This window comes from Pseudophryne corroboree, chromosome 6 (assembly GCF_028390025.1).
Source record: "Pseudophryne corroboree isolate aPseCor3 chromosome 6, aPseCor3.hap2, whole genome shotgun sequence".
In the NCBI taxonomy this organism is placed as follows: Eukaryota; Metazoa; Chordata; class Amphibia; order Anura; family Myobatrachidae; genus Pseudophryne; species Pseudophryne corroboree.
The window spans coordinates 251,416,356-251,440,328 of NC_086449.1; the positions used below are offsets into that span (position 1 = coordinate 251,416,356).

General features: G+C 46.6%; 1 protein-coding gene across 1 annotated transcript in view; it reads right to left on the bottom strand.

Annotated features, from left to right (window-relative positions):
* Positions 1–427: 427 nt before the first annotated feature.
* Positions 428–23,973, bottom strand: part of LOC134935163 (peptidyl-prolyl cis-trans isomerase FKBP8-like) — a 158,752-nt gene continuing 135,206 nt past the window's right edge. Inside the window, exon 9 of the mRNA XM_063930397.1 lies at positions 428–1,551. Within this exon, the coding sequence (XP_063786467.1) occupies positions 1,465–1,551 (87 nt within the window). The 3' untranslated portion in view covers positions 428–1,464. The remainder of the gene's footprint in view (positions 1,552–23,973) is intronic.

The window sequence follows — 23,973 nt, forward strand, 5'->3', positions numbered from 1 at the left end:
CATTGCAGGAGGTCTAGTTACACCTGCCCTGCACTCCCAGGCACTTACAGAGACCCGGGCCCAGGTAACTATGCCAGCTTTCCTCCCGACTTCCCTTGTTACAGATGTCAGCACTGAGTATCTCCTTAAACCTTGTGGGCTGTTACAGGGGACCTCCACACTTTTGTCTGAAATATAAGGTACAGTATAATTTTGTTTTCCAATGATCTTTACACTTGTATAAAAATATGACTAGTATTCTTTTTGGAGCTCAGCAAACATTGTAGCGTACTGTATGTGATTGAACATGTGAATGTATCCAAAGAGCTTCAGGACTAGAACACACCTAACATAATGTAATCGTAATGTAATGGTGAAGGCAAGATTGATTATTGTCTTGATATAAAATGCTTAGAGTGGTCTTCTGGGTCCAGATATAATGCTTTATGTTTAATAATATTAACTGCAATTACAATTTTGCAAATAAATTTCATAATGGAAAATATACATTTCGAAACATACAGAATGATACATGTAATTTTCAGATGACTCTGGAACTGCATAGTACTATTGAAGGCAAGACCATACTACTGATGGAATGTTTCACCAGGAGTGTGGAATGATATGAAGCACATTATCACTGAAGGCTAAACAGTTGTGCCACAGAATACTTGCTTTTATCAGCTATATATTGGAGTATAGACTGATGGGGGTGCTTAGAAATCTGTATTTTAAAAAGCTAACAAAACACAAAAAATAATGCAATACAGCAATGCTATGTGTACTGCTCTCTAACACTCCTCACTGAACAAAAGCAATATACAATTCCTAGGATAAATTAACAGGAGGGATGGCTGTCCTACTAGATGACCTTTCCAACCCCTGATTATCAATATTAATGATAACAATCTGATCCGGATACAAAGGATTTCCAGATTCAGTTCAGTTCAAACTCAGGCAAAACAAGTTGAGCCAAATGAGCAGTTCTCTGAAAGGCTTTCCCTCTTCCGTCAAAATTGTTCTACCAATGTCGTATAAAGTGGAAGGAAAGCTGTGACGGTGTTCCAGTCGCATGGTTAGCAAAAGAGCTCACAGTTTCTACACATCATCTTGTTTTTCAGCCTTAGGAATTGAAAGGTCAGTGTGCAATAAATGCTGAAATGATGTCCAGATTCCTTGAAAAAACTGTAATTTCATCAAATAATAAAAAAATCTTACTTTACAGTTAAGTTTAATTACATCTTGTTTGTGTGTTTTACACCATAAAAATCAATCTTTTTTTTTTTTTATTGCACATGAGTGCATAAACACTAATCGGGTTCCTCAGATCAGCTGGCTTAGTCTGAGATATCAGAGGTGATCAGCAAAGATATGTGCAGAGCTTGAACATCATACACCACGTATGCTCTTGTGTCATAATGTCTTATTTGCTGGCTTTATGAGTGAATAGAATTGGATTGAATATTGTCTTATGAGCATTAATATTCAGCTGTCCTGCATAATGATAAAAGCTGCCAGTAGACTTAGTAAAGCTGCAGTCACCGATCCAAACAGCAGGACCCTGTAGGTCACCTGAGGACACAGGAAAGCCAGAGGTCAGTCACTATGATAATTCTGAAGAATGTCTTTACTGCATCTACAAAGTTAGTGATAAGGGAAGCTGCTGCTATCACAATTGTTGCAAGGAAAGATTACCAGATTAGTGCTGCACCCTTAAGGGCGGTACACACGGAGAGATCCGTGTTTAAAATCTAAGCAATCTGACTAGATTTCTTAGCTTTTAAGCAACGGATCTGCCGTGTGGATGCCCCCCAGCGATAGCGCATTGCTATCGCAGGCTCAATCTAGCGGGTCGCTCACTTCACCGCTGTGTGAAGTGAGCGCCCCACCTTCCCACCCCCCTCGCTCAGCACATCACGCTGTGCTGAGCGGGGGGAGAGATGTGTGCTGAGCGGTCTGTGTTAAGATCACTCAGCACACATCTCTCCCGTCAGTACCCCCCTATAAGCTAGCTACTCATTAAGCAAATTTTCGATTGGACCAACAAACGGAAGGTCCTGATATCGTCGCTACACACTGAGCATTTAAAAGAAAAAAAAAGCTACTGATTTTCTGCTGCACCATATTGAATTTGCATACAGCATATCCAGTGGCATCACCATGCACGGCGACACCGGTGCGATAGCCTTGATTGTCTTAGCCTTAGCGCCGCAGGCACGGATGCTCACAAAAGAGTCATGGCCTTCGTAATCATGAATCCATGCACCCTTATTTGCCATTTTGGGGGCGCGGCTTCCTCGTTTACATCACGCTGAGGGCTTGCCCAGGGCTCTGACATACTCCCCCCCCCCACCACCACCACCAACCTCTGCCAAGTCTCCCAGCTGCTTGAGGGGGTGACACCATAATAGCAGATCAGCTCTGCTATTTTGGTGTCACCCCCTCAGAGGTTGTCACCCAGTGCGGCCTGCACCTGCTACACCACACTAGTACCACCACAACAGTACATACAGTATATCTGCCCTCAAGAAAGATGAGGTAAACACGATAAATCAGGAAATATGGGCAGATTATCGAGAGTCAAGTGTTTGTGGACTTGTTGGATCATTTTATCACCATTTAGCCAAAATGCTCATGCCTACACATTACACCAAAAGAAAAAACAGGATAATCACACAATTATTGCCAAATCTGTCCAATAATTGTATAATGTGTACCTAGCTTTACTCGTACCACACATGTGGAATTTGGTTTCTGTAATCCGCTCACAGCAGACAATGAAAAATAGAAAAAACAATCTGACATGCAAGTGAAAAAATTCTGTCACATGCACATATTTTCAGAGATATATTATTTTCAGTAAACCGCTTTCTTCAGTATTTGCTTGACAGTTTTGCCTGTTATTTACTAATAGATATTAAGTCATGCCGGCTGCTGACATCACTGGCAGTTGTAGGGATCATGAGTAGTGTTACTTAGAGTTCTACCTTCTGAGTTATCACTTTAAGGGTTATTCAGGTTGCATCGCTAATCGACAGGACCACAATAATCCTGGTGGTGGCACTGCACACGCGCAGGTCCCATCCTGTGTGTGCAGTTAATGCAATTGGGCCGCATTAACTGCGAACGCCTCTGCATGATTGACAGGCAGAGGCGTTCGTGAGGCAGCAAACAAGCGGTTTTGGGGCGGCATCGGGGAAACGGGGGCATCAGTTGTGTTTTCGGGTTGGCTGCATGTCATACACAGCCGCTCTGATCTAAAAAATGGCGGCGGACGCCTGCATACGCAGCCTAACTGCGGCTGCTGGGGGTCGTCAACAGTTGCTGCGACCACAATTAAATTGCGGTCGTAGCCACTGGGCAGGCCATTTAGCATGTTGGGTGGCCTTGCCCTGCAATGGGCGTCCCCCAGCATGCGAGAAAAAGGATTGCAGAATCTGCTTTATAGCAGAATCTGCAATCCAACCTGAATAACCCCCCTTTATTGCTGCCAGGGCCGGATTAAGGGCTACATGGGCCTGGAGCTGAAAAGTTTCAAGGGTCTATAACAAGATGTAGAGGAGCTGTGACCAGTGCAGTGTGGGTGTGGCCCGAGTCGCATGTGGGTGTACACCCTATACACTATGTGCCCCACTGTCTCCGTAAATACATATACATACAAAAATTGGATAATTTTGTGAGAAAACTACAAAAACAGTTTTAATACTTATGACTGTTTGGCCAGCCGTCATCATCCGGCTGCCAGCATGATGGGCCTATTTTTATGTAAAGGCCTGGAGCTGGAGCTCCATATGCCCCATTGTTAATCTGGCACTGATTGCTGCTGCACTTTGGTAAGAATTGTTTTTTTCTGCTAGTGCAGTGCCGTCTGCTATAGTTTATTTTCTGTCAGTACTGTTTATTGATACATTTGTAACATAGAAACATAGAATTTGACGGCAGATAAGAACCACTTGGCCCATCTAGTCTGTCCCTCTTTTATCCTTTAGGTAATCTGAACCCTGACTGAATCATAGGCCCTCATTCCGAGTTGATCGCTCGCAAGGCGAATTTAGCAGAGTTGCTCACACTAAGCCTACGCCTACTGGGAGTGTATCTTAGCTTCTTAAAATTGCGACCGATGTATTCGCAATATTGCGATTGCAAACTACTTAGCAGTTTCAGAGTAGCTTCAGACTTACTCGGCATCTGCGTTCAGTTCAGTGCTTGTCGTTCCTGGTTTGACGTCATAAACACACCCAGCGTTCGCCCAGACACTCCCCCGTTTCTCCGGCCACTCCTGCGTTTTTTCCGGAAACGGTAGCGTTTTTATCCACACGCCCCGAAAACGCTGTGTTTCCGCCCAGTAACACCCATTTCCTGTCAATCACACTACGTTCGCCAGAGCGAAGAAAAAGCCGTGAGTAAAAATACTATCTTCATTGTAAAATTACTTGGCGCAGTCGCAGTGCGAATATTGCGCATGCGTACTAAGCGGAATTTCACTGCGATGCGAAGAAAATTACCGAGCGAACGACTCGGAATGAGGGCCATAGTTCTTTGTAAGGATATTTATATGCCTATCCCAAGCTCTACTGTCTTAGCCTCTACCACTTCTGACAGGTGGCTATTCCACTTATCCACTACACTTTCTGTGAAGACATTTTTCCTTAAATGTCCCCTGAACCTACCTCCCTCCAGTTTCAGTGTATGTCCTCGAGTTCTAATACTTCTTTTCTTTTGAAGAATGTTTCTCTTCTGGACCTTGTTAAAACCCTTTGTATATTTGAAAGTTTCTATCATATCCCCCTTTCCCTTCTCTGCTACAAGCTTTACATGTTAAGATCTTTCAGTCTTTCTGGATATGTATTGTGATGTAGGCCATGCACCATTTTAATTGCCCTTCTTTGTACACTCTCCTATGTATTTATATCCTTCTGGAGATATGGTCTCCAGAACTGGACACAGTATTCCAGATGAAGCCGTACCAATGACCTATACAGTGGCATTATTACTTCTTCCTGATACTGATTCCTCTCCTTATGCAACCAGGCATATGACTTGCCTTTTTCATTGCTTTGTTGCATTGCATTTTCTTTCTTTAAGTCACTTGAAATAGTGACTCCTATATCCCTTTCCTTCTCAGTTGTTTCCAATGGGTTGGTATCTGTATACCAGCGCCCATCATCCCGGCGGTCAGAATCCTGACTGCGGGTTGCCGGGCGCCAGAATGCTGGCAGCAAGGCAAGAGCAAAAGAGCCCCTTGTGGGCACGGTGGCATGCTATGTGTGCCACACTATGTATTCTCCCTCCAGGGGTGTTGTGGACACCCCAAGAGGGGGAATAGTTGTCAGTATCCTGGCGGCCGGGATCCCGACAGCCAGGATATTGAATGCATCACGTTTCCAATATAGTACCCTTGATACTATATGTAGCCTTTGGGTTTTTGAGACCCAAGTGCATTTTATAGCATTAAACTGTAGTTGCCACATCCTTGACCATTTCTCAAGTCTATCTAGGTCATCAATCATTTGTTTTACCCCTTCTGGTATGTCTACCCTGTTATATATCTTTGTATAATCTGCAAAAAGGCATACTTTCCCTTCAATACCATTTGCAATGTTACTAACAAAGATATTAAAGAGCACTGGTCCAAGTACAGATCCCTGGGGTACTCTACTGGTAACATTTCCTTCCATAGAATGTACTCCATTTATTACAACTGTCTGTTTTCTATCCTGCAACCAGGTTCTTATCCATTTAACTGCTTTATAATCCAATCCTACACTTTTGAGTTTATTTAACAGTCTGTGATGTGGGACAGTGTCAAATGCCTTACTAAAATTTAGATATGATACATCTACAGCCCCCCCTTGATCTATTATTTTAGTAACATAATCAAAAAATTGTATTCAATTTGTTTGGGATGATCTCTCACCAGTAAATCCAAGCTGTTTTGGATACTGGTTTTTGTTTTTTTTTAAGATAGTTCACAAGTAATTCTTTTAATAGTCTCCCTTCTACTGATGTAAGGCTTACTAGTCTGTAGTTACTTGCTTCTTCCTTGCTTCCACTTTTGTGCAGTGGAACTACATTTGCTCTTTTCCAGTCCTCTGGAATTACACCTGTAGCTAGTGACTAGTTGAATAATTCTGTTAGTCTTTTGCCTCTTTTAGTATGCTTGGATGTATCCCATCTGGCCTCATTGATAGCCATGCATGTGATATTTCTGTAATATTGATACCTTTGAGAGAGCTGCAATTCTTTCATACATTTGTGTTTTGTTTTATTTTTTTATGTATTTTTGTAGTTTGTTACTACTATGTTTTATATGTGTATGCTGGTTATCATGAATATATAAAGAAATGCATAGCAAGACCAAAAGCTCCATTTTGTAATGTTGTATAGATTGTACTTTTAGGTTGTTTATTGTTCTAGACAGAAATGTCAATATACCATATTCAATCTTCTGACTTTTCACATCTGTAAGTCCAGTGAGTGCTGTTTTTATATATGGCTGCATTTACAGTAGGTTATGCTGTTTACTGCCTTATGTGACACCAAGCCTGTGGAACATGTGAAATTGTGCATGTACTGTACCTACAAACACACATTATGAGGGGTGTACAATAAGTTTCCAGATGTGCAGTGCATAGGTAGAGTAGACACAATTTGTCTGGTTGTGAACTGTAATCTTTGACAAAAGTTCTTGTAAAATGACCAGGCACAGAACCTTATATAAGAAGCACTGCACACCATCCGCATATTCACTTCCTTCACAAACACGTTATAAAACTTAATAGAAGACACTGGAGAACCATGAACTTCTACGACTACAAAACAGGTCTGCGAGGAAGCACCGTCCTCAACCACTGTTTAAGTGGATTGCAAAATTTCAGAAGGTCCCTGGAAGACGAGGAGAGTTGCGGCCAACCTGCGTCCGCCATCACCAAGGACAATGTTGCTGCCATGCGGGCCATAGTTGAGGTGGACACCAGGGTGACCGCAACCCAGTTAGAGAAGGACATAGGGATCTCATTGACATTCATCCACTTGCTACTCCCTGAAAAGCTTGGCCTGCTCAAAGTTTTTGGTATGCTGGGTATCCCAGCAGCTGTTTTGAGAGCAGAAGGAGGTTCGGGTGACTTGGTGCTGCAACATGCTGGCCAGGATTGATGGTGGTTGCTCATTTCTGTCTGGGAAATAATCAGTGGCAATGAATCCTGGATCTACAGTTTTGACAGAGACCAAACTGTCGGCCCAGTGTACTCCAGTTGGAGGTGTGCCACCACAGAAGTTCCATTGTCGGCGCAGTGTGACCAAGTAGATGGTGGCTGTTTTTGGGGCAGAGACTGGTCATGTAGTTACCGTACCACCCATACAGCTGCGGACTGGTAAGCCAACGAGTGACTTCCGCAAGTACTGGAATGCCCCATGAACGTATCCAGGAGCTTGGTCAGCCACCGTACAGTCCAGACCTGGTCCCCTGCGACTTTGTGTTCAAGCGTAAGATGCGTGGGATTCATTTTGAGCCATCAGAAGCAACAGTGGAGACCTTCATCCAGCATGTAGAAGACATACCTGCTTCGGAGTAGTCCAGCTGCTTTACCAAGTGGTTTGAGCACATGCAACTTTGCATAGACTCCTCTTGCGAATACTTTGATTTAAAAAAAAAAAATGTTTGTAAATATAATACTTGTTTGTAAATATACTTTTTGTCTATCCAGAAACCTACTGCACACACCTCCTACCATATGTACTTGAGAAGACAGAGGTGTCAGTGTAAGAAATAGCTATTTTCAGTCTTATTGGAGAGTGGCATTCATTCTGCAGGTGTGTGGAATTACTGTAGGGGGGGGGCAGGAGTATGGAATTACTGTAGGGGGGCAGGTGTGTGGAATTACTATAGGGGGGGCAGGTGTGTGGCATTAATATAAATCTGTTTTATTACTGCAGGGTCAGTGTGTTTTTATTAACGCAGGGACAAAAAAACTGATGGTGTGCCTTGGCAATTTTAAAATCTTGTTTAGTGTGCCACCAGTTTACAAAGGTTGAAAATCACTGCTGTAGACTATACTGTGGCTCCCATCCTGAGGAACTTATTGAGTACCCTTGGTCCAGTGATTTGTAGTCAGGGTAGGCAGAGCCTCACCTCTCATACTCCAGTGTTTATACTTCTAGTTTTGACTATAAAAATTATTAGAATTTTAATAATAAGATATTTATAACTTCTGTGATAGACACTGCCTTGAGCTGGGAGCAGGGGCTGGCCAATAATACTGCAAAACAGAGCACAAGGGGAGGAGCTATCAGATCTGCCTCACTGAGGAGGCATGGTGTGATGCTGCATCAGGTGACCTTTCCAGGAAGTTCAACCAGCACCCAATCAGGGGTAGCTAACATGAAGGAGAAGCTGATGATGAAGATGACTAAAATGCAGGGGAACATGTCGGTGAGTGGCTGGCTGCTGGGGTTGGGCAAGGGGGGCATGAGACTGGCCTACTCTACTCCTGTGAGCAACATACCCCACTGCCATGAGGAGGAAGCAGATAGTGCCCAGGAATTGACATGCTTATAAATAGAGATTTGCTGTGACATTTTAATTATTGGACCATGAGTAAAACCTAGAGGATTAGTGCAGTACAGTACAGTACAGTATAGTGGATTTTAAAAACTTGTTAGTACTCTCTGCCCAGCCACTTGCTGCAAGTAATTTTTTACCTACAAAAAACTATTTTCGGTTATTAGATGGTAAGAAAAACAATGTGATTATTTATTTTACATATATGGCTCAGTGCCAGAGTCTACTGCACATGCTCAGGTCTCTGGGAAAAACGGCTCCAGCGCCGTATTCCCAGGGACATATCTACTGCACAGGAAGCGGTCACCATACCGCTAGTCAGGATCCCGGATGTCACTATTCCGACGCCGTAATCCCGACTAGTGGGGAAATACCAACACCGGAATCCCGGCGCCACAGACTTTCCTCCCTCTGTGGGTATCCATAACACCCATAGAGGGAGAATAAATCCTGTGGTGAGCGCAGCGAGCCACTGTGCCTGCAGCGTGGCGAGATCTCCGATACCTGCTGCAGTCCCTCCATTTCGACCCACAGCCACATATCCCATAGGTTTCTATGGGGAATGCGATGCTTGCCGATGTGTCAATATTGGGATTGCGGAACCCTCCGCCGGAAATGCCTCAATGCACGTGACCGCGCATGTGTAAGAACCCCGGTATCCCACACAGCACATCGCAGGAATGGGCTCCTTTCGGAGCCCCTGTCCTTGCAGGTGCCAGTGATACATCCACCTGAAGGGATCGCATATTGCAATGCGGTCCTGGATGGTATGATCCCGCCAAGATTGCATTCAGGAGGTTATTCAGAGTTGTTAGTCAAAAAAGATAGCAATTGGGCAAAACTATGTTGCATTGATGTAACATGTGCAGAGAGATTTAGATTTGGATGGGTTATATTGTTTTGTGCATGGAAAACACACCCCACCCAAATCTAATCTCTCTGCATGTGTTACATCTGCCCCATCTGCAGTGCAACATGGTTTTGTCCATTAGTGTGCTGTTTTTGGTTTGCTAACATCTCTGAATAACCCCCTCAATATGCAGTCCTTGATAAATGGGTGCCTCTCTTGGCTGAGGTTGTTTGTGAATGCGGACTAGGGTGAGCTTACTGGGTTCCGACTTGACAACTCAGGACTGAATTGGGTAGGCTTAATATATGATCTTCTCATACAGACGTGGCAGTTTGGCTAAAGGGTCTGTAGATAAATACGATTGGGGATGGAGTTCCAGCTATGGGGAAACTGAAACACTGATGAATGGGATCACCAGTGTAATGGCTAGCTGGGATATCACCTGTGCCGGAATGTCACTGGGATATGAGTAACCAGTGACTGGAAACGTAGAATGAGTTCTCAGGAGCAGGTTTCCGAATCACTGGATTGGCTTTACCAGCAAAGCAGGTTTCCAGGAACGCTGGGATTGGCTTTACCAGTGCGGCAGGTTTTCAGGAACGCTGGGATTGGCTTTACCAGCAAAGCAGGTTTCCAGGAACACTGGGGATTGGCTTTACCAGCGAAGCAAGTGTCCAGGAACGCTGGGATTTGGTTTACCAGCAAAGCAGGTTTCCAGGAATGCTGGGATTGGCTTTACCAGTGAGGCAGGTTTTCATGAACGCTTGGATTGGCTTTATCAGCAAATCAGGTTTCCAGGAACGCTGGGATTAGCTTTACCAGGAAGCAGGTTTCCAGGAACGCTCGGGTTGGGTTTACCAATGATGCAGGTTTCCAGGAACGCTGGGATTTGGTTTACCAGCGAAGCAGGTTTCTAGGAACGCTGGGGTTGCCTTTACCAGCGAAGCAGGTTTCCAGGAACGCTGGGATTGGCTTTACCAGTGAGGCAGGTTATCAGGAACGCTGGGATTGACTTTACCAGCAAAGCAGGTTTCCAGGAACGCTAGGATTATCTTTACCAGGAAGCAGGTTTCCAGGAACACTGGGATTGGGTTTACCAGTGAAGCAGGTTTCCAGGAACACTGGGATCTGGTTTACCAGCGAAGCAGGTTTCTAGGAATGCTGGGGTTGCCTTTACCAGTGAAGCAGGTTTCCAGGAATGCTGGAATTGGCTTTACCAGTGAGGCAGGTTTTCAGGAACGCTGGGATTGGTTTTACCAGCAAAGCAGGTTTCCAGGAACACTGGGATTAGCTTTACCAGTGAGGCAGGTTTCCAGGAACACTGGGATTGGGTTTACAAGTGAAGCAGGTTTCCAGGAACGCTAGAATTAGCTTTACCAGGAAGCAGGTTTCCAGGAACACTGGGATTGGGTTTACCAGTGAAGCAGGTTTCCAGGAACACTGGGATCTGGTTTACCAGCGAAGCAGGTTTCTAGGAACGCTGGGGTTGCCTTTACCAGTGAAGCAGGTTTCCAGGAATGCTGGAATTGGTTTTACCAGTGAGGCAGGTTTTCAGGAACGCTGGGATTGGTTTTACCAGCAAAGCAGGTTTCCAGGAACGCTGGGATTAGCTTTACCAGGAAGCAGGTTTCCAGGAACACTGGGATTGGGTTTACAAGTGAAGCAGGTTTCCAGGAATGCTAGAATTAGCTTTACCAGGAAGCAGGTTTCCAGGAACACTGGGATTGGGTTTACCAGTGAAGCAGGTTTCCAGGAACACTGGGATCTGGTTTACCAGCAAAGTAGGTTTCTAGGAACGCTGGGGTTGCCTTTACCAGTGAAGCAGGTTTCCAGGAACGCTGGGATTGGCATTACCAGTGAGGCAGGTTTTCAGGAACACTGGGATTGGCTTTACCAGCAAAGCAGGTTTCCAGGAACGCTGGGATTAGCTTTACCAGGAAGCAGGTTTCCAGAAACGCTCGGGTTGGATTTAACAATGAAGCAGGTTTTCAGGAATGCTGGGACTTGGTTTACCAGCGAAGCAGGTTTCTAGGAACGCTGGGGTTGCCTTTACCAGCGAAGCAGGTTTCCAGGAATGCTGGGATTGGCTTTACCAGTGAGGCAGGTTTTCAGGAATGCTGGGATTGGCTTTACCAGCAAAGCAGGTTTCCAGGAACGCTAGGATTAGCTTTACCAGGAAGCAGGTTTCCAGGAACACTGGGATTGGGTTTACCAGTGAAGCAGGTTTCCAGGAACACTGGGATCTGGTTTACCAGCGAAGTAGGTTTCTAGGAACGCTGGGGTTGCCTTTACCAGTGAAGCAGGTTTCCAGGAACGCTGGGATTGGCTTTACCAGTGAGGCAGGTTTTCAGGAACACTGGGATTGGAATTGGCTTTACCAGCAAAACAGGTTTCCAGGAACGCTGGGGATTGGCTTTACCAGTGAAGCAGGTTTCCATGAACGCTGGGATTGGGTTTACCAGCAAAGCAGGTTTCTAGGAACGCTGGGGTTGTCTTTACCAGCAAAGCAGGTTTGATATGCTGCAATGGTATTGCAGGAGCAGTCCTTAAGAATCACTCAGGGAGTCAAATAGTGCTGTAGATGGAAACTGCACTCTGTCTATATTCAGCTGGAGACTCAGGAGCTCACAGCAGACTGATAGACAACAAAGTACTGATGATTTGCCTGTTCTGGGATTCAGGATTTATACCCCTGTCATGCTGCCGATTGGTGGAGAGGTTCACATGGCAAGGAAGCGGCTCCTGATTAGTCTTTGAATGGTCAGCTGATCAAAACTGTCATGGCTCCATCCATGAGTGGTTTTGGAGGAGACTGCTGGCATGGTGTGTGCAGTGGAGACTAGCAATGGACGCCGGACCTGTGAGTGCCAGCAATAGAAGCGCAGCAGTTGACAGCGTGGTACGCCAGGCGGACTAGCAGATGGTGGACAGCATCTAGGAGTGCGGCACAGATAAGACAGAGCGCATCTGGGAAGCGCTGAATACCTCAGTTTTCTGACAGCCCCTGTGTGCCTGCTTCTACAGCATAGTGTACCCCTGTGAATGTGCTCTTGTCAACATCTAATTTCAGTAATCTCATTCCAAGTGATTGGTTTTCGGGCCAAAGGTGGGAGTATTTCTGAAACAGCGCAGTTTGGGAACTGCTCGCATGCTGGTGTGGTGAAGTGTATCATGACTGGACAAATGGCACCATTGCAAATAACCGTTGTGAAAACTGTGGATTAGAGATGAGCGGGTTCGGTTTCTCTGAATCCGAACCCGCACGAACTTCATGTTTTTTTCACGGGTCCGAGCAGACTCGGATCCTCCCGCCTTGCTCGGTTAACCCGAGCGCGCCCGAACGTCATCATGACGCTGTCGGATTCTCGCGAGACTCGGATTCTATATAAGGAGCCGCGCGTCGCCGCCATTTTCACACGTGCATTGAGATTGATAGGGAGAGGACGTGGCTGGCGTCCTCTCCATTTAGATTAGGGTTGAGAGAGAGAGAGAGAGAGATTGACCTGAGGCTGTGATACTGTAGAAGAGAGTGCAGAGTTTAGTGACTGACGACCACAGTGACCACCAGACAGTGCAGTTGTTTGTTTTATTTAATATATCCGTTCTCTGCCTGAAAAAAACGATACACACAGTGACTCAGTCACATACCATATCTGTGTGCACTGCTCAGCCCAGTGTGCTGCATCAATGTATATATATATCTGACTGTGCTCAGCTCACACAGCTTATAATTGTGGGGGAGACTGGGGAGCACTGCAGTGCCAGTTATAGGTTATAGCAGGAGCCAGGAGTACATAATATTATATTAAAATTAAACAGTGCACACTTTTGCTGCAGGAGTGCCACTGCCAGTGTGACTAGTGACCAGTGACCTGACCACCAGTATATATAATATTAGTAGTATACTATCTCTTTATCAACCAGTCTATATTAGCAGCAGACACAGTACAGTGCGGTAGTTCACGGCTGTGGCTACCTCTGTGTCGGCACTCGGCAGCCCGTCCATAATTGTATATACCACCTAACCGTGGTTTTTTTTTCTTTCTTTATAGTCATACTAGTTACGAGTATACTATCTCTTTATCAACCAGTCTATATTAGCAGCAGACACAGTACAGTGCGGTAGTTCACGGCTGTGGCTACCTCTGTGTCGGCACTCGGCAGCCCGTCCATAATTGTATATACCACCTAACCGTGGTTTTTTTTTCTTTCTTTATACATACATACTAGTTACGAGTATACTATCTCTTTATCAACCAGTCTATATTAGCAGCAGACACAGTACAGTGCGGTAGTTCACGGCTGTGGCTACCTCTGTGTCGGCACTCGGCAGCCCGTCCATAATTGTATATACCACCTAACCGTGGTTTTTTTTTCTTTCTTTATACATACATACTAGTTACGAGTATACTATCTCTTTATCAACCAGTCTATATATTAGCAGCAGACACAGTACAGTGCGGTAGTTCACGGCTGTGGCTACCTCTGTGTCGGCACTCGGCAGCCCGTCCATAATTGTATATACCACCTAACCGTGGTTTTTTTTTCTTTATTTATACATACATACTAGTTACGAGTATACTATCTCTTTATCAACCAGTCTATATATTAGCAGCAGACACAGTACAGTGCGGTAGTTCACGGCTGTGGCTACCTCTGTGTCGGCACTCGGCAGCCCGTCCATAATTGTATATACCACCTAACCGTGGTTTTTTTTTCTTTCTTTATACATACATACTAGTTACGAGTATACTATCTCTTTATCAACCAGTCTATATTAGCAGCAGACACAGTACAGTGCGGTAGTTCACGGCTGTGGCTACCTCTGTGTCGGCACTCGGCAGCCCGTCCATAATTGTATATACCACCTAACCGTGGTTTTTTTTTCTTTCTTTATACATACATACTAGTTACGAGTATACTATCTCTTTATCAACCAGTCTATATATTAGCAGCAGACACAGTACAGTGCGGTAGTTCACGGCTGTGGCTACCTCTGTGTCGGCACTCGGCAGCCCGTCCATAATTGTATATACCACCTAACCGTGGTTTTTTTTTCTTTCTTTATACATACATACTAGTTACGAGTATACTATCTCTTTATCAACCAGTCTATATATTAGCAGCAGACACAGTACAGTGCGGTAGTTCACGGCTGTGGCTACCTCTGTGTCGGCACTCGGCAGCCCGTCCATAATTGTATATACCACCTAACCGTGTTTTTTTTTTCTTTCTTTATACATACATACTAGTTACGAGTATACTATCTCTTTATCAACCAGTCTATATTAGCAGCAGACACAGTACAGTGCGGTAGTTCACGGCTGTGGCTACCTCTGTGTCGGCACTCGGCAGCCCGTCCATAATTGTATATACCACCTAACCGTGGTTTTTTTTTCTTTCTTTATACATACATACTAGTTACGAGTATACTATCTCTTTATCAACCAGTCTATATATTAGCAGCAGACACAGTACAGTGCGGTAGTTCACGGCTGTGGCTACCTCTGTGTCGGCACTCGGCAGCCCGTCCATAATTGTATATACCACCTAACCGTGTTTTTTTTTTCTTTCTTTATAGTCATACTAGTTACGAGTATACTATCTCTTTATCAACCAGTCTATATTAGCAGCAGACACAGTACAGTGCGGTAGTTCACGGCTGTGGCTACCTCTGTGTCGGCACTCGGCAGCCCGTCCATAATTGTATATACCACCTAACCGTGGTTTTTTTTTCTTTCTTTATACATACATACTAGTTACGAGTATACTATCTCTTTATCAACCAGTCTATATTAGCAGCAGACACAGTACAGTGCGGTAGTTCACGGCTGTGGCTACCTCTGTGTCGGCACTCGGCAGCCCGTCCATAATTGTATATACCACCTACCCGTGGTTTTTTTTTCTTTCTTTATACATACATACTAGTTACGAGTATACTATCTCTTTATCAACCAGTCTATATATTAGCAGCAGACACAGTACAGTGCGGTAGTTCACGGCTGTGGCAACCTCTGTGTCGGCACTCGGCAGCCCGTCCATAATTGTATATACCACCTAACCGTGGTTTTTTTTTCTTTCTTCTTTATACATACATAGTTACATAGACATCTCTTTATCAACCAGTCTATATTAGCAGCAGACACAGTACAGTACGGTAGTTCACGGCTGTGGCTACCTCTGTGTCTGCACTCGGCAGGCAGTCCGTCCATAATTGTATACCACCTAACCGTGGTTTTTTTTTCTTTCTTCTTTATACATACATAGTTACATAGACATCTCTTTATCAACCAGTCTATATTAGCAGCAGACACAGTACAGTACGGTAGTTCACGGCTGTGGCTACCTCTGTGTCTGCACTCGGCAGGCAGTCCGTCCATAATTGTATACCACCTAACCGTGGTTTTTTTTTCTTTCTTCTTTATACATACATAGTTACATAGACATCTCTTTATCAACCAGTCTATATTAGCAGCAGACACAGTACAGTACGGTAGTTCACGGCTGTGGCTACCTCTGTGTCTGCACTCGGCAGGCAGTCCATAATTGTATACTAGTATCCATCTCCATTGTTTACCTGAGGTGCCTTTTAGTTGTGCCTATTAAAATACGGAGAACAAAAATGTTGAGGTTCCAAAATTAGGGAAAGATCAAGATCCACTTCCACCTCGTGCTGAAGCTGCTGCCACTAGTCATGGCCGAGACGATGAAATGCCAGCAACGTCGTCTGCCAAGGCCGATGCCCAATGTCATAGTACAGAGCATGTCAAATCCAAAACACCAAATATCAGAAAAAAAAGGACTCCAAAACCTAAAATAAAATTGTCGGAGGAGAAGCGTAAACTTGCCAATATGCCATTTACGACACGGAGTGGCAAGGAACGGCTGAGGCCCTGGCCTATGTTCATGGCTAGTGGTTCAGCTTCACATGAGGATGGAAGCACTCAGCCTCTCGCTAGAAAAATGAAAAGACTCAAGCTGGCAAAAGCAGCACAGCAAAGAACTGTGCATTCTTCGAAATCCCAAATCCACAAGGAGAGTCCAATTGTGTCGGTTGCGATGCCTGACCTTCCCAACACTGGACGTGAAGAGCATGCGCCTTCCACCATTTGCACGCCCCCTGCAAGTGCTGGAAGGAGCACCCGCAGTCCAGTTCCTGATAGTCAGATTGAAGATGTCAGTGTTGAAGTACACCAGGATGAGGAGGATATGGGTGTTGCTGGCGCTGGGGAGGAAATTGACCAGGAGGATTCTGATGGTGAGGTGGTTTGTTTAAGTCAGGCACCCGGGGAGACACCTGTTGTCCGTGGGAGGAATATGGCCGTTGACATGCCAGGTGAAAATACCAAAAAAATCAGCTCTTCGGTGTGGAGGTATTTCACCAGAAATGCGGACAACAGGTGTCAAGCCGTGTGTTCCCTTTGTCAAGCTGTAATAAGTAGGGGTAAGGACGTTAACCACCTCGGAACATCCTCCCTTATACGTCACCTGCAGCGCATTCATAATAAGTCAGTGACAAGTTCAAAAACTTTGGGTGACAGCGGAAGCAGTCCACTGACCAGTAAATCCCTTCCTCTTGTAACCAAGCTCACGCAAACCACCCCACCAACTCCCTCAGTGTCAATTTCCTCCTTCCCCAGGAATGCCAATAGTCCTGCAGGCCATGTCACTGGCAATTCTGACGATTCCTCTCCTGCCTGGGATTCCTCCGATGCATCCTTGCGTGTAACGCCTACTGCTGCTGGCGCTGCTGTTGTTGCTGCTGGGAGTCGATGGTCATCCCAGAGGGGAAGTCGTAAGCCCACTTGTACTACTTCCAGTAAGCAATTGACTGTTCAACAGTCCTTTGCGAGGAAGATGAAATATCACAGCAGTCATCCTGCTGCAAAGCGGATAACTGAGGCCTTGACAACTATGTTGGTGTTAGACGTGCGTCCGGTATCCGCCATTAGTTCACAGGGAACTAGACAATTTATTGAGGCAGTGTGCCCCCGTTACCAAATACCATCTAGGTTCCACTTCTCTAGGCAGGCGATACCGAGAATGTACACGGACGTCAGAAAAAGACTCACCAGTGTCCTAAAAAATGCAGTTGTACCCAATGTCCACTTAACCACGGACATGTGGACAAGTGGAGCAGGGCAGGGTCAGGACTATATGACTGTGACAGCCCACTGGGTAGATGTATGGACTCCCGCCGCAAGAACAGCAGCGGCGGCACCAGTAGCAGCATCTCGCAAACGCCAACTCTTTCCTAGGCAGGCTACGCTTTGTATCACCGCTTTCCAGAATACGCACACAGCTGAAAACCTCTTACGGCAACTGAGGAAGATCATCGCGGAATGGCTTACCCCAATTGGACTCTCCTGTGGATTTGTGGCATCGGACAACGCCAGCAATATTGTGTGTGCATTAAATATGGGCAAATTCCAGCACGTCCCATGTTTTGCACATACCTTGAATTTGGTGGTGCAGAATTTTTTAAAAAACGACAGGGGCGTGCAAGAGATGCTGTCGGTGGCCAGAAGAATTGCGGGACACTTTCGGCGTACAGGCACCACGTACAGAAGACTGGAGCACCACCAAAAACTACTGAACCTGCCCTGCCATCATCTGAAGCAAGAAGTGGTAACGAGGTGGAATTCAACCCTCTATATGCTTCAGAGGTTGGAGGAGCAGCAAAAGGCCATTCAAGCCTATACAATTGAGCACGATATAGTAGGTGGAATGCACCTGTCTCAGGCGCAGTGGAGAATGATTTCAACGTTGTGCAAGGTTCTGATGCCCTTTGAACTTGCCACACGTGAAGTCAGTTCAGACACTGCCAGCCTGAGTCAGGTCATTCCCCTCATCAGGCTTTTGCAGAAGAAGCTGGAGACATTGAAGGAGGAGCTAACACGGAGCGATTCCGCTAGGCATGTGGGACTTGTGGATGGAGCCCTTAATTCGCTTAACAAGGATTCACGGGTGGTCAATCTGTTGAAATCAGAGCACTACATTTTGGCCACCGTGCTCGATCCTAGATTTAAAGCCTACCTTGGATCTCTCTTTCCGGCAGACACAAGTCTGCTGGGGTTGAAAGACCTGCTGGTGACAAAATTGTCAAGTCAAGCGGAACGCGACCTGTCAACATCTCCTCCTTCACATTCTCCCGCAACTGGGGGTGCGAGGAAAAGGCTCAGAATTCCGAGCCCACCCGCTGGCGGTGATGCAGGGCAGTCTGGAGCGACTGCTGATGCTGACATCTGGTCCGGACTGAAGGACCTGACAACGATTACGGACATGTCGTCTACTGTCACTGCATATGATTCTCTCAACATTGATAGAATGGTGGAGGATTATATGAGTGACCGCATCCAAGTAGGCACGTCACACAGTCCGTACTTATACTGGCAGGAAAAAGAGGCAATTTGGAGGCCCTTGCACAAACTGGCTTTATTCTACCTAAGTTGCCCTCCCACAAGTGTGTACTCCGAAAGAGTGTTTAGTGCCGCCGCTCACCTTGTCAGCAATCGGCGTACGAGGTTACATCCAGAAAATGTGGAGAAGATGATGTTCATTAAAATGAATTATAATCAATTCCTCCGCGGAGACATTGACCAGCAGCAATTGCCTCCACAAAGTACACAGGGAGCTGAGATGGTGGATTCCAGTGGGGACGAATTGATAATCTGTGAGGAGGGGGATGTACACGGTGATATATCGGAGGGTGATGATGAGGTGGACATCTTGCCTCTGTAGAGCCAGTTTGTGCATGGAGAGATTAATTGCTTCTTTTTTGGGGGGGGTCCAAACCAACCCGTCATATCAGTCACAGTCGTGTGGCAGACCCTGTCACTGAAATGATGGGTTGGTTAAAGTGTGCATGTCCTGTTTTGTTTATACAACATAAGGGTGGGTGGGAGGGCCCAAGGACAATTCCATCTTGCACCTCTTTTTTCTTTTCTTTTTCTTTGCATCATGTGCTGATTGGGGAGGGTTTTTTGGAAGGGACATCCTGCGTGACACTGCAGTGCCACTCCTAAATGGGCCCGGTGTTTGTGTCGGCCACTAGGGTCGCTAATCTTACTCACACAGTCAGCTACCTCATTGCGCCTCTTTTTTTCTTTGCGTCATGTGCTGTTTGGGGAGGGTTTTTTGGAAGGGACATCCTGCGTGACACTGCAGTGCCACTCCTAGATGGGCCCGGTGTTTGTGTCGGCCACTAGGGTCGCTAATCTTACTCACACAGCTACCTCATTGCGCCTCTTTTTTTCTTTGCGTCATGTGCTGTTTGGGGAGGGTTTTTTGGAAGGGACATCCTGCGTGACACTGCAGTGCCACTCCTAGATGGGCCCGGTGTTTGTGTCGGCCACTAGGGTCGCTAATCTTACTCACACAGCTACCTCATTGCGCCTCTTTTTTTCTTTGCGTCATGTGCTGTTTGGGGAGGGTTTTTTGGAAGGGACATCCTGCGTGACACTGCAGTGCCACTCCTAGATGGGCCCGGTGTTTGTGTCGGCCACTAGGGTCGCTAATCTTACTCACACAGCTACCTCATTGCGCCTCTTTTTTTCTTTGCGTCATGTGCTATTTGGGGAGTGTTTTTTGGAAGGGCCATCCTGCGTGACACTGCAGTGCCACTCCTAGATGGGCCCGGTGTTTGTGTCGGCCACTAGGGTCGCTTATCTTACTCACACAGCGACCTTATTGCGCCTCTTTTTTTCTTTGCGTCATGTGCTGTTTGGGGAGGGTTTTTTGGAAGGGACATCCTGCGTGACACTGCAGTGCCACTCCTAGATGGGCCCGGTGTTTGTGTCGGCCACTAGGGTCGCTTATCTTACTCACACAGCGACCTCGGTGCAAATTTTAGGACTAAAAATAATATTGTGAGGTGTGAGGTATTCAGAATAGACTGAAAATGAGTGTAAATTATGGTTTTTGAGGTTAATAATACTTTGGGATCAAAATGACCCCCAAATTCTATGATTTAAGCTGTTTTTTAGTGTTTTTTGAAAAAAACACCCGAATCCAAAACACACCCGAATCCGACAAAAAAAATTCGGTGAGGTTTTGCCAAAACGCGTTCGAACCCAAAACACGGCCGCGGAACCGAACCCAAAACCAAAACACAAAACCCGAAAAATTTCAGGCGCTCATCTCTACTGTGGATATGAAAGTGTGTGAGGGCCGACTGACACGCTACAGTGGAGCAGCTCACAGTCATAATGAACCTGGGGGCTACCAGGTGTGTGTCTAAAATGACAATTCAGGCTGTCTAGCTGCACACAGCAGTTACTCTGGCTATTAGCTGGTGGTCATAGTAATGCATACTTGCCTACTTTTGAAAAAGCATTTCAGGGAGATTGTGAAAGTAACACCTATCAGTGCGGGCGTGTACTGCTACATCTGAGAGGCGTGTCATACAAATGACTTACATCCAAATGAAATGACCCCCAAAGTTAGTAAGATCTACTAAAAGACTCTTATATTTTGCAAGATTTGTTTGTGTATTGTGTTTTACAACAGGTTCCATATACTGTAAGTGGCCACAAGAAATCTTTAAAATGCATGTAGCATAGGGATCATATTGTGCCTTATAACCAATATATGGAAATGGCACTGATGATACCATTTAAATGTATGTATCTATGATTTCTTTTTTTTTTTCAGGGAGATTGCTGGACCATTCAGGGAGTGAGGGAGATTGCTGCTATTTCAGGGAGTCTCCTGCAGAATGAGGGAGGGTAGGCAACTATGTAGTAATGTGACTCGACCGTGTATGAGATATTTTATGGCAGAGTGCTATTACATTTTCACTACTTTCTTCACTTCTGCTTCCAACTTTTTATTGGGTATTATTAAGACAACAATGTCCAAAATGTCAATTCTGAGTTTATAAATGGCTCCCTTCTTTGTTTGCCCATACCTAAAGGAGATATCCATTCAGCTCCCTAAAAACTCTCTGAAATTGAAATTCTGAAATTGACCAGATAATTACAGAGAGTATTATAAGCACTTATTACAAGCTGTGAGCTGTAAAAGCACTGCACCTTTCCATCTGTAGTAAAACAATAGAAATCGCAGGTATGTATGTGTCTCAAGCAGGAAAAGCATCCCTTGTGGCAGCACCCTGAAAGCTATGAATTGTCGTTGCTGTCCCTGTTGTTTGTTGCAGTCACTATAGTCACTCGTAGATGTGTAGAACTTTCCTTTTAATACACATTTGATACAATACATGAAAACTGTAACACAGAATCATTGCCATAGCAGGGTACTAATATGCTCTGGGCTGGCTCCTGCACCCCCCATACCCACAGGATGTCATGTCCAGAAAGTGGTCGCCCAGACACCCTGCAAGTACGGTTATGGCTAAAACCAAGTTGGAGAAAGGAGGAGCTATGCCAGAACAGGGTACCCGAAATGGGGTGTAGTATGGTAGGCCGGCGGTCGGGCTCCCGGTGACCAGCATACCGACGCCGGGAGCCCGACCGCCGGCTTTCCGACAGTGTGGCGAGCGCAAATGAGCCCCTTGCGGGCTTACTTCGCTCGTCACGCTGCGGGCACGGTGGCGCGCTACGCGTGCCAAGCAGAGGCGTATCTAGGGTAGGGCGAGTGCGCCTTGGCAGGCCCAGGAGAGGGGGCGCCGCCGGCGACCAGGGCATCATGCCCTACTCGCCCCGTCAACCCTAAATGTGAGGGGAGTAGAGCGCAGCGTCTCTCCCTCCCCTAACCGCCGCTGCCAGCACTAGCTGTGTCCGGTCTCAGGCGCTAGCCAATCAGAGCTTGCGGACCGGCTCCTGATTGGCTGCCGGTCCGCAAGCTCTGATTGGCTAGCGAACCTGCGCCAGACAGCCGCCGGAGACCTGCGCTGCGCTCTCCTCCCCTCACATAGAGCAAGCGGAGGGGGGGGGGGCGGCGGGCTTGGCGGCACAGTGGGGCATGTATCTGGCACCAAATGGGGCATATGTAACTGGCACTGAGTGGGGCCTGGCACTGTGGGGCATGTAACTGGCACTGTGGGGCATGTAACTGGCACTGTGGGGCAATGTAACTGGCATTGTGGGGCATGTAACTGGCACTGTGGGGAATGTAACTGGCACTGTGGGGCAATGTAACTGGCATTGTGGGGCATGTAACTGGCACTGTGGGGCATGTAACTGGCACTGTGGGGCAATGTAACTAGCACTGTGGGGCATGTATCTGGCACTGTGGGGCATGTAACTGGCACTGTGGGGCAATGTAACTGGCACTGTGGGGCAATGTAACTGGCACTGTGGGGCAATGTATCCGGCACTGTGGGGCAATGTATCCGGCACTGTGTGGCATGTATCCGGCACTGTGGGGCATGTAACTGGCACTGTGGGGCAATGTATTTGGCATTGTGGGGCATGTAACTTGCACTGTGGAGCATGTAACTGGCACTGTGGGGCAATGTAACTGGCACTGTGGGGCATGTATCTGGCACTGTGGGGCATGTATCTGGCACTGTTGGGCATGTATCTGGCACTGTGGGGCAATGTAACTGGCACTGTGGGGCAATGTAACTGGCACTGTGGGGCAATGTAACTGGCACTGTGGGGCAATGTATCCGGCACTGTGGGGCAATGTATCCGGCACTGTGTGGCATGTATCCGGCACTGTGGGGCAATGTATCTGGCACTGTGGGGCATGTAACTGGCACTGTGGGGCATGTAACTGGCACTGTGGGGCATTGTATCTGGCACTGTGGGGCAATGTAACTGGCACTGTGGGACATGTATCCGGCACTGTGGGGCATTGTATCTGGCACTGGGGGGCAATGCAATTGGCACTGTGGGGCATGTATCCGGCACTGTGGGGCAATGTAACTGGCATTGTGGGGCATGTAACTGGCACTGTGGGGAATGTAACTGGCACTGTGGGGCAATGTAACTGGCATTGTGGGGCATGTAACTGGCACTGTGGGGCATGTAACTGGCACTGTGGGGCAATGTAAGTAGCACTGTGGGGCAATGTAACTGGCACTGTGGGGCAATGTAACTGGCACTGTGGGGCAATGTATCCGGCACTGTGGGGCAATGTATCCGGCACTGTGTGGCATGTATCTGGCACTGTGGGGCAATGTATCTGGCACTGTGGGGCATGAAACTGGCACTGTGGGGCATGAAACTGGCACTGTGGGGCATTGTATCTGGCACTGTGGGGCAATGTAACTGGCACTGTGGGGCATGTATCCGGCACTGTGTGGCATGTATCCGGCACTGTGGGGCAATGTATCCGGCACTGTGGGGCAATGTATCCGGCACTGTGTGGCATGTATCCGGCACTGTGGGGCAATGTAACTGGCATTGTGGGGCATGTAACTGGCACTGTGGGGCATGTAACTGGCACTGTGGGGCAATGTAACTAGCACTGTGGGGCATGTATCTGGCACTGTGGGGCATGTAACTGGCACTGTGGGGCAATGTAACTGGCACTGTGGGGCAATGTAACTGGCACTGTGGGGCAATGTAACTGGCACTGTGGGGCAATGTATCCGGCACTGTGGGGCAATGTATCCGGCACTGTGTGGCATGTATCCGGCACTGTGGGACATGTAACTGGCACTGTGGGGCAATGTATT